Raw genomic sequence first — 12500 nt, forward strand, 5'->3', positions numbered from 1 at the left:
AAAATTCTCCTTTTTAATTTTTTTAAAATTTTTTTTTTACAAAAACCACAACAGTCTTCTAACGGCTTTTGGCATTTTTCCCGAAATTTTTACCACAAGAAAACTCGATTGTGATTGAAAACTGGGCAAAAATCTACTTGTTTCTGTTACTTCTAGTTTTCTTTGACTATTTCAAGTTTTTTATCCGGTAGTAAAAAAATAGTATTATGTCAAATAATAATATGTGACCCTTCGCCTTAAAACGGTATTAAGTCGGGATTGTTAAGATGTTGAAAATTGAATTTATAGCCAGAAATATCAGACTTGTGTTGAGATGGATGTTCTATTGAGGAGAATGGACACCATATTTTAGGGTGCTAATGCCAACAATTTATATTTTTGACCAGTTTAACATTTAATTCGGCTTTTAAGCATATGGTTCGTTCCGACATAATACCGTTTTGAGACGATGGGTCACATATACGATTCTTTCATTTCTTTGTATAATTTATTAAACGAGATATTTTTCTCGTGTTCAATCACACTCACAAAGAGGCTGGGTTATTCCATTCGTTCCTTGGACTAGACCCGAGAGACAAATTTACCCTATGGGATGAATAAAGAGAATTTGATTTTATTTATATATTCTATAGATAATTCGAAGTTGACTTCACTCGGGTCTTTGTTATTTATTTATTTACTTATTTATATTTTTGCCATCCGCGTTTATGAGTAATTCTCACTAAACTGTATTAACCAGACCATAAACGTTTAAGGTTACACAGAGTTTTGTGTGTTGGTCCGTTATACTTCCGGATGGTAATGTTGTGAGCTTCTTTGCCAAGCGCATACTATCTATTAGAAGCAGGAGTGGCCATGGCTAAATTTAGAATTCAACAATTTTCCCTCAAAAGGATAAAATAAAACTTTAAAAACCTTCAATATGATAGAGTCTGGTATCAAATTTCATTTTTAATCAATTTTAATGACACAGAATGGCTCTGGAAGTTGTGAAATGGGATTCAATAGTCTGACGTCACGTCCGCCCAGCAACGAGCAGCTTGGCTCTAAACAAAAAGAAAATCGGTACTTTTTATTCTTCATGCTGGCTAGAACTTTTTCACATGTCTTGTGATCAGAATGTATAAAAGTCAAAACATGATCAGATTTATAATGATTTTTTTTCCTGGATACACTTTTATGCTCGTCGGAGAAGTATTTCATAAGGGCGTCCGCCTTAGTTCCGATAGTTTAGAACCAGTTTCTAAGTTACTTTGTGTCATAACGAGGGAAGTGACGTCACGACTGTTAAAGCCTATTGGAGACAACATATCGTAATGCTAATAATTGTTCGTAATAGTTGATAAGTCTTATTCTATAGATGATGTGCGCTTGGGTAAGAAACTCACAACATTGCCATCCGGAACTATAACGGACCAACACACAAAACTGTGTGTAATCTTGGTCGTTTATAGTCTGGTTGACACAGTTTAGTGAGAATTACTCATAAACGTGGATGGTAAAAAGCAAAAACAAAGACGTGAATGACGTCAATTTCGTTCTATCTATTGAGTGCTTCAAGTGCGAACTGAAGCGTAGTCATCGTTAACTCACTAGAACCGTGGCGTTCGTAAAGTTATGGCCTGACACTGACCAAAAAATGACGTCAAAATGCCAGTCTTTGGCCACAAAAGAAAACAAATCGTGAGTTGTATTCAATAGTTCAACCAATGAAATAACTTGTTTCCATGAGCTCTACTAACGACAACTCACTAGACGGTGCAAAAACAAATAATGACGTCAAACTGCCAGTCCTTTTGAATTTCAGTGTCAGCCTTTTACATAACAATGGCTACGCTAGAACCCACTAGTCCTGGCAGTTTGACGTCATTTTTTTAGGATTGTGCACCGTCTCGTAAGTTGTAAGTAGAGCTCAAGGAAACAAGTGATTCCATTGGTTGAACTATTGAATACAACTCACGATTTGTTTTCTTTTGTGGCCAAAGACTGGTCTTTTGACGTAACTTTTTTTGGTCAGTGTCAGGCTATTAGTTAACGATGGCTACGGTCAGACGAAAAGTTAACGATGTCTATAGTCAGACGAAAAGTTAATGATGGCTACGGTCAGACGGAAACTTAACGATGGCTACGGTCAGACGAAAAGTTAATGATGGCTACGGTCAGACAAAAAGTTAACGATGGCTACGGTCAGACGGAAACTTAACGATGGCTACGGTCAGACAAAAAGTTAACGATGGCTACGGTCAGACAAAAAGTTAACGATGGCTACGGTCAGACAAAAAGTTAACGATGGCTATAGTCAGACAAAAAGTTAACGATGGCTATAGTCAGACAAAAAGTTAACGATGGCTACGACTGAAGACAACGTGTTTTACATTGACTTTCCCTTCATGTCCCCCCCCCCACCCAAAAAAAAAATAAATTAATTTTAATTTTCATACATCACAAATCCAATAGCCACGGTGTTATTCATAACCTTAAACAAAACAAAAACTTGAGCTTTTATATAGCGTAATGTCCACTGTATGTGCTCAAAGCAAACTAACCTAACGTCATTACGAGGGAAGTGACGTCACGACTGTTGAAGCCTATTTCTTAATTCTAACTAATAATATAAAATTTATAACAAAAAAGGCTTGTGGATACTTTTGGTATTACCATGGGCTGTTAGCAAATATTCCATTAATATAATTAACAATAATTGACAATAATTAACGGTCTCCAGCAGCTGTCCATTATTAGAAATTATAATCATTATCTTTTGAATCAACGTGCAAATATGTTCAGGTCTTATAACAGAACGTCATCCTGGCCTTGATTTAACATTGGTTGGAATGGACAATGTCTTACGTTAGTTTGAAAGTACTTCTGTTACAACAAGGTAAATATAATAGCAATCCTTCCGAGTCATCGGCCCACAAAACCGGAGTTTGTCCCGGTTTCCATATCGTGAAACGGACAATAGCAATTGATTGCTACTCTTTGAACAGGACGCTGATCTATCGCAAGGTACTTTCCGACATGTTTTACAGACAGCGCTTGCCAATCACTGCTGGGTGGACAGGAAGGTCAAGAAAAAATAAAACTCGACTCCACCCAGGATCGAGGCATTAAAAAATTGGATGATTAGACCTGTAAATAGTTACACGTTGACTTGTATCAATCTAGAGGGAATTTTACTTAAACGCATAGCATCAGTAGAAGGAATGAAATTGACGTCACTCAGCCTTTTTGTTATTGAGCTTGTTATATAGCGCATTATCCACTAAACGTGCTCAAAGCACTTTACAAAGGGTCCGTAGCCAACAGTAACACTTAACATGTAGGACGGGACATGACGCCTGTTAGGCGATATTAAAACTTTTTTCGGACAGAGACAACGCTGTTAAAGATCAGTTACTCAGTTTACACCTGAGTGCGGTGAGAGAATGTGAGTAAAGAGCCACCTCCAAGGACTCAACTATGCGCCAAGCGAGGCACGAACCCAGGGCCTTCCGATCCGAAAGCGAGTGTCATACCACTAGACCACATAGCGACACAATTATTGTTTTTAGCCAAGCATTTTCATGAGTAGTTGTCACTAAATTCTATTAATCAGATGTTTAACATGTAAGTTTACAAAGAGTTTTGTATGTTGGTACATTTTATCCGGCTGACGGATGGTGTGAATATTTAATTGTACCCCACAGCGGCACTATGGTGATAACTAGTCCAAATGGCCCATATAAGGAAAACTGACCTTAGTGTTAACATGATGAGAATAGAATTCAACAATTGTGAGTGACGTCATTTCCCTCGGACTAACGCATAGTAACTGGTTTTAAACTATCGGAACAATGGCGGACGCCATTGTCTCCATCACCGCCCTTTTGAAATATTTCTCCGACGAGCATAAAAGTGTATCCAGAGGAGAAGAACATTATAAATCTGATCATGTTTTGGCTTTTTTTACATTCTGATCACATGACATGTGAAAAAGTTTTAGCCAGCATAAAGAATAAAAAGTACCGATTTTCTTTGTTTAGAACCAAGCTACTGGTTTCTGGGCGGAAGCGACGTCAGACCATTGAATCCTATTAGCTTTTAAAAAAATCCAAAAATGGAACGCTTCGGGTTCGAAAACCCCTTCTTCGGAGCCATATATTAGCTCTCTTCTTTTGATAATATATTGGATGAAGAGGGGTTTTGAATCCGAAACGTTCCATGTTTGTTTAAATTTGTTTTGTTTTTAAAAATTGAGCCTGTTATATTCATTTTCGTTCATAGACACGTGACATCCCAGATTCGTTGCTAAAAAATCAGAAGATCTATATTTTGTAAACATGTGGATTTGTCACGTGACATGTCAGATGGATAATTAATGGATTTTGCCGGTGGGCACGTTGGCAGTTGGCATTCTGTGAGATTTACATCTTAACCCTGTCCGTACCAACTACAGGAAAATAGTCACATTCGTTACGATACAACCAACATTTTTCTTCTTCAAATTTATTTCTTCTGTACATCATAAAATGTAAAGGAAAATGAACACAGTGTGTTGTAGAGTAATGTTTTGGTAAAGAAATCGTTTATCGCTAGAACTTTTATGTTATTGTGTTTGAATACATAAAATATATATTTTTGTGTTAGTTGGGTGTGGTGAAGTTTTGGGGAAAATCCTGAAAATGGCTGGTAGGGAGAGGATTAATATGTGGCATCAACATTAAAATCAACATTAGCGTCATCCCATTATTGAAATGAATGGAGTTATTAAATAAGATGACATGGCTCGGCTGACATTAATCAGCGTGGAATATCGTTAATTACTTGTTTGTTTTTGGTGGTGGTGGTGGTGGTGGTGGTGGTGGTGGTGGTGGTGGTGGTGGTGGTTGTGGTGGTGGTGGTGGTGGTGGTGGTTGTGGTGGTGGTGGTGGTGGTTGTGGTGGGTGGGTGGTGGTGGTTGTGGTGGTGGTGGTGTGGGGGTGGTTGTGGTGGTGGTGGTGGTGGTGGTGGTTGTGGTGTGGTGTGGTGGTGGTGGTGGTGGTGTTGTGGTGTGTGGTGGTGGTGGTTGTAGTGGTGGTGGTGGTGGTTGTGTGTGGTGGTGGTTGTAGTGGTGGTGGTGGTGGTGGTGTGGTGGTGGTGGTGTGTGGTGGTGGTGGTGGTTGGTGGTGGTGGTGTGGTGTTGTGGTGGTGGTGGTGGTTGTAGTGGTGGTCCTCGTGGTAATGGTGGTGATGATGATGATGATGATGATGATGATGATGATGATGATGATGATGATGGTGATACCGCGGCCACAAATATAATAATTAAATTGCCTTTATTCATCCCATAAGGCGGGGGGGGGTTGTCTTCAGGGTCTATTCCATGGAAAGGCTGAAATAGATTTAAGTAGATTTTTGACCAATCAAAACATGGAATTTGTGACACACCTTCACACGTGCTCGGACACATATACTTGGTTTTTTATAAACAATAACGTGAATGAAATCGACCTCTCTCTGATCATTGTTGTTGTTTTCATACCTCCAAATGGGTGACTGTAGTTATCACACAATTGCGTCGATTATAATTCTATCGTTTTTGTTTACATTTTAATTCCGTTTGTTGATTTCTATTGATACCTAGATAACCACGCCTCTCGGACAGTCGTCATTATGTAAACAATGGCAGTGATTGGTAAACATAGCAAACTACACAGGCTTTATTATCGATGGTATGTGTCTAAGTAAAATACCCACTGTTTAACCGCTTGATCAATAGAATCAACACATAAAAACACTGTGTAAATTTATACGTTTATAATATGATGGAGAAAATCGTGTGATAATTAGTCACCCATTCGGCGGTATGAAAAAACAACAACAAAGATCAGATAGAGAGAGGTCGATTTCATTCACGTCATTGTTTATAAACAACCAACTATGTTTGTCCGAGCACGTGTGAAGGTGTGTCACAAATTCCACGTTTTGATTGGTTATGTGGCGACCAATAGTGTTTGGTTGATTTCTCCCTAAATTATCTGGCCACTTCTTATATTGCTTACTTTCCGGTTTCCTACTTCCGATTGGAGTAACAGTCACTTTATCTTTCATCAAATCTCTCCTTACCAGCCATTTTCAGGATTTTCCGCAAAACTTCACCACACCCAACTAAGACAAAAATATTTTTTTTTTCCACTCAAACACAATAGCAGTAAAGTTCTTACGATAAATAATTTCTTTATCAAAACATGCTCTACAACACACACTGTACATTTTCTTTAAATTTCATGATGTACATGTACAAAGAAGTTTGAATAAGAAAAATGTTGGTTGTATCGTAACGAATGTGACGGTTTTCCTTTTGTTGGTATGGAGAGGGTTAATGTGACGGTTTTCCTTTTGTTGGTATGGAGAGGGTTAATGTGACGGTTTTCCTTTTGTTGGTTAGGAGAGGGTTAATGTGACGATTTTCCTTTTGTTGGTTAGGAGAGGGTTAATGTGACGATTTTCCTTTTGTTGGTTAGGAGAGGGTTAAACTTCTCTTCTTATCTTTCACTTGTCCTTGACATTCCTTCCTTTTGAACAAAGTAAGATGGTAACATTCTCTTATCTTACTGTCAAAAATTTACTGGTTAATTGATCAGGCGGTAGAACTGTGGGTATTACGCTTCAACAGTCGTAACGTCACTTCCCTCGTAATGACGCATGGTAACTTAGTAACTTTCTCTAAACCATCGGAACAATGGCGGACGCCCTTACGAAATATTTCTCCGACGAGTATAAAAGCGTACCCAGAGGGGAAAAAAAAACATTGTAAATTTGATCATGTTTTGACTTTTGCACATTTTGATCACAAAACATATGAAAAGTTCTAGCCAGCATGAAGAATAAAAAGTGCTGATTTTCTTTGTTTAGAACCACGATGCTGGACGACATGACATCAGACTATAGAATCTAATTTGCAAAGACACATACCATCGATAGTGTAATCTGTGAAGGTTGCCATGTTTACCAATCACTGCCATTGTTTACATTATGACGATTGTCCGAGAGGCGTGGCTATCTAAGTGTAATTAAATGAGAACTGCTCGTACAGATGGCTGGACAAAAACAATAACAAAGACCTGAGTGACATCTACTTTGTTCTATCTATAGATATAATGAAGTTGACGTCACTCAAATCTTTGTTATCGTTTTTTTTTGCCATCCACGTTTATGAGTATCCTTCAGAATTCTCACATTCCAAACGAGGTGTTTTCTATCGTTTTTCTTTACAGATAGAATGAAGTTGACGTCACTCAGGTCTTTGTTATTGTTCTTTTTTTTTTCGCCAGCCGCATTTATGAGTAATTCTCACTAAACTGTATTAACCAGACTATAAACATTCAAGGTTACACATAGTTTTATGCGTTGGTTTGTTATACGTCCGGATGGCAATGTTGTGAGCTTCTTAGCCAAGCGCACACTTTCTATTCTCAATTGTATATTTTGCCCGTTACTATTTATTAACCAATCAGAATATTTCATTCCATTCACCCCGCTTCTTCCCCTTGACTATTTATTTTCTTTATGAAAAGGCCTGAGATTTCGTCTAAGTACATGTCAGACACACAAACAGGTCAGGCCCAGTTAGTGAGTATTTCTCACAATATTTTGACACACTGAGAAAGGAATTGCATCACAAAACCTGACGACACGATGCATTTTATTCAATCATCTGTGTTAAATTTGTGAGTGGTGCTCAGGAACTGTGGGTTGTTTACTCCAGGTGATAGGCAAGCACGTTAGGTGGCTATGGGTCTTAGCAAAGAGCGTGTAGGTAACGATTGTTATGTTACCAAGAGCTCTCACTTCCCGCTTTTGGTGAAGCCACGCTTAGCGTGTATCCGACTGATGGTACCGTAGTTTTAAGACAGTAAACAATAAAGATGGCTAGCAAAAAACACGTCTCATGGACAGTGGTGTTCGGCTATAAACTGTTCCAATTCAAGGAAAAAAGCAAAAATTTGATAAGATAATATTTTTTAAATTAATGTTGATACTGTTCCTCATTCTCAAACCGTACCAAATTTCCTTGTCTATTATACATGATATGCTATGCCTTAATAATATTTAAATATAATATCATTTTTATGTGAAGAATAATGTAAAGCATGACCTTTTTAAAAAATATTTTAAAATTGAGCTTTATATAGCGCAATATCCACTAAATTTGCTCAAGGCGCTTTACAGGTGGTCCCTGGTCAACAGCAACATTTAACATGTAGGACGTTTTAAATATTATGATGTCTCATAAACTTAAATTCCCATTTTTTATCATTAAAATACAAATTTAATAAGAAGATATCTGATCCGTCGAGCTGTTGTTTTCTTCTACTCGTATTTTCTTCATTGTATCAGTAAGCCTAGCGCGCTTGATACACGCGGAGCACACCTACCTCGCTCTCTCGCCTGGCACGCGACAATAGCATTGCGGTTAAGAGAAGTGAGAGCTCTTGGTCAATACGTTACCCTACACACTCTTTGGTCTTAGGTTCACGGTCAGCGGTTGATTTCAGTGCCAATATAGTATGCGCTTGGCTTAGAAGCTCACAACATTGACATCCGGAAGTACAGCGGAGCAACACACAGAGCTATGTGTAGCCTTGAACGTTTATAGTCTGGTTAATACAGTTTAGTAATAATTACTCAAAAACGGGGATGGCAAAAAAAAACCACCCCAATAACAAAGACCTGGGTGACGTCAACTTCTTTCTATCTACACTTTATTTTATTTTTTCGAGTCAAAAATACTACAACATAAATGTTTATTCGACTGATTTTAATAAATGCGATACGATAACTGAGTAATTTTCAAAAGTCCATGCAGTGTATGTTGATTGAATAACTCGAGACTCATACTATCAGATAATAGTAAAAAAAAAGAATCCATGTCAATAGCTTGACAGGCATAGCAACAGGAAGAATCAGAGAAACCATAAATAGCTTGACAGGCATAGCAACAAGAAGTCTCAGAGAAACCATAAATAGCTTGACAGGCATAGCAACAAGAGGTCTCAGAGAAACCATAAATGGTTTGACAGGCACAGCAACAAGAGGTCAAAGATAAACCATAAATAGCTTGACAGGCATTGCAACAAGAGGTCACAGAGAAACTATAAATAGCTTGACAGGCATTGCAACAAGAGGACACAGAGAAACCATAAATAGCTTGACAGGCATAACAACAAAAGGTCACAGAGAAACCATAAATAGCTTGACAGGCATAGCAACAAAAGGTCTCAGAGAAACCATAAATAGCTTGACAGGCATAGCAACAAGAGGTCTCAGAGAAACCATAAATAGCTTGACAGGCATAGCAACAAGAGGTCACAGAGAAACCATAAATAGCTTGACAGGCATTGCAACAAGAGGTCACAGAGAAACCATAAATAGCTTGACAGGCATTGCAACAAGAGGTCACAGAGAAACCATAAATAGCTTGACAGGCATAGCAACAAGAGGTCTCAGAAAAACCATAAATAGCTTGACAGGGATAGCAACAAGAGGTCTCAGATAAACCATAAATAGTTTGACAGGCATAGCAACAAGAGGTAACAGAAAAACCATAAATAGTTTGACAGGCATAGCAACAAGAGGTCACAGAGAAACCATAAATTGCTTGACAGGCATAGCAACAAGAGGTCACAGAGAAACCATAAATAGCTTGACAGGCATAGCAACAAGAGGTCTCAGACAAACCATAAATAGTTTGACAGGCACAGCAACAAAAGGTTACGGAGGAACCATCAATAGGATTCAATAGTCTAGCGTCACGACCGCCCAGCAACCAGCAGCTTGGTCCTAAACAAAGAAAATCGGTACCTACTTTTTATTCTTCACATATCATGTGATCAGAATGTATAAAAGTCAAAACATGATCAGATTTATAATGTTTTTCTCCTCTGGATACACTTTTATCACCGTCGGAGAAGTATTTAATAAGGGCGCTGATGGAAATAATGGCGTCCGCCATTGTTCCGAAAGTGTAAAACCTGCTACTATGCGTGACTAAGAGGGAAGTGACGTCACGACTGTTGAACCCTATTACCACTTAGACGTGCTACCACTGCACATTAGAGGTTCCTATATAGTCGGCACGATTTTACACCTCGATACTTCACAAGGACACGCGTTTCCGCTACATTGTACCAATCAGAGTATTAACAATCAAGGTTACACATAGTTTTGTGTGTTGGTCCGTTATATTTCCGGATGGCAATGTTGTGAGCTTCTTAATCAAGCGCATGCTACATATAAGTTAACGATGGCTACGATTTAACACCTTGTTAATTCACAAGGACACGTGTTTCCGCTACATAGTGCCCGCCAATCATGCTATAAACATTTAAGGTTACACACAGTTTTGTGAGTCGTTGGATCGTAATATCAGGCTGACGGATGTTGTGAATGTTTTAACTAAACGCAGAGCATCAATTGAGAACAAGGGAAGGAATTCACTTACTTGATACACTGTTGTCGGTGCAGCTTCCGCCGTCACAAGCTGTGGGCGATGCAGGGTTATCTCCCGTCATGTTCGAGGTCACGTTCATCCAATCAGATTTATCCAAAGAAAAACACACACCAAAAAAAGATACACAACAATTTTGATTGGTCAATGGCTCCAAATCGTTAGAAAATCCTTGACCTTTGACACGCTTCCTCAAAATAGGAAAGTCTAAAAGGTATTTAGAAACTATCTGGTAATTTGCACAGTTTCTTTCTTGGCTGGGAACAGCTGAGTCCTGTCCAGAAAAATCATATACATTATAGCAAGGCTACTACTACTACTACTACTACTACTACTACTACTACTACTACTACTACTACTACTACTACTACTACTACTACTACCACACTACCACACACTACACTACTACTACTACTACTACTACTACTACTACTACTACTACTACTACACCACTACTACTACTAATACTACTACTATACTACTACTACTACTACTACTACTACTACTACTACTACTACTACTACTACTACTACTACTACTATTACTACTACTACTACTACCACTGCTACAACAACAACAACAACAACAACAACAACTACTACTACTACTACTACTACTACTACTCCTCCTCCTCCTCCTCCTCCTACTACTACTACTACTACTACTACTACTACTACTACTACTACTACTACTCCTCCTCCTCCTCCTCCTACTACTACTACTACTACTACTACTACTACTACTACTATTACCACTACTCCTCCTCTTCCTCCTCCTCCTCCTCTTACTACTACTACTACTACTACTACTACTACTACTACTACCACTACTACCACTACTACTACTACCACTACTCCTCCTCCTCCTCCTCCTCCACCTACTACTACTACTACTACTACTACTACTACTACTACTATTACTATTACCAACACTCCTCCTCCTCCTCCTCCTCCTCCTCCTACTACTACTACTACTACTACTACTACTACTACTACTACTATTACTACTACTACTACTACCACTGCTACAACAACAACAACAACAACAACTACTACTACTACTACTACTACTACTACTACTACTACTACTACTACTACTACTACTCCTCCTCCTCCTACTACTACTACTACTACTACTACTACTACTACTACTACTCCTCCTCCTCCTCACTACCTACTACTACTACTACTACTACTACTACTACTACTACTATTACCACTACTCCTCCTCTTCCTCCTCCTCCTCCTCTTACTACTACTACTACTACTACTACTACTACTACTACTACTACTACTACTACTACTACTACTACTACCACTACTACCACTACTACTACTACCACTACTCCTCCTCCTCCTCCTCCTCCACCTACTACTACTACTACTACTACTACTACTACTACTACTACTACTATTACCAACACTCCTCCTCCTCCTCCTCCTCCTCCTCCTCCTACTACTACTACTACTACTACTACTACTACTACTACTACTACTACTACTACTACTACTGTTTTTGATTTTGTTTTTGAACATGTCTATTGAGCACGAAAATCTGACACATTGAGGAAGATCATTCCAAATCGTGGGTCCGAATTTCATAAGAGACCTTCGCCAAAATATCTAAGTTTAGTTTTAGGAGATGCTAACAATTTTAAATCGAGGGATCTCGTGGCTTACTAAATTAAATATTTCTAATGAACAGAATGACAAACTCTGTTTTAAAAATTGAGCTTTCATATAGCGCAATATCCACTAAACGTTCTCAAAGCTCTTTACAAGTGGTCCCTGCCCAACAGCAGTTGGAGTTTATCCCGTGAAACAAAAAATAGCAATTGCTCGCTACCCTTTGGATAGGACTCAAAAGTACTTTCCGCCAGATCAAACATATCCAGCTACCCAATCCTATCTGGGTGGAAAGGGGAGAGGACGAGGAGAGTGGGGGGGGGGGGGGTCAGAAGAAAAAAAACTGCACACCCGGGATCGATCTTAATGGTTTTGATTATGAAGCGTGTGCTCTACCAACTGGG

At 38.8% G+C, this 12500-nt stretch overlaps 1 protein-coding gene across 2 annotated transcripts in view; it reads right to left on the minus strand.

Moving 5' to 3' along the window:
• Positions 1 to 12500, minus strand: part of LOC144980344 (uncharacterized) — a gene marked incomplete at its 3' end in the record, with an annotated part of 118622 nt that overhangs the window by 44454 nt on the left and 61668 nt on the right. For both annotated transcript variants that reach the window (XM_078928013.1, XM_078928014.1), the window contains 1 exon segment: positions 10466 to 10745. In XM_078928013.1, coding sequence (XP_078784139.1) covers positions 10466 to 10553 — 88 coding nt within the window.

This window comes from Berghia stephanieae, chromosome 9 (genome assembly GCF_034508935.2).
Source record: "Berghia stephanieae isolate SIO BIC M18660-M18661 chromosome 9, UCSD_Bste_1.3, whole genome shotgun sequence".
NCBI classification, from domain to species: Eukaryota; Metazoa; Mollusca; class Gastropoda; order Nudibranchia; family Aeolidiidae; genus Berghia; species Berghia stephanieae.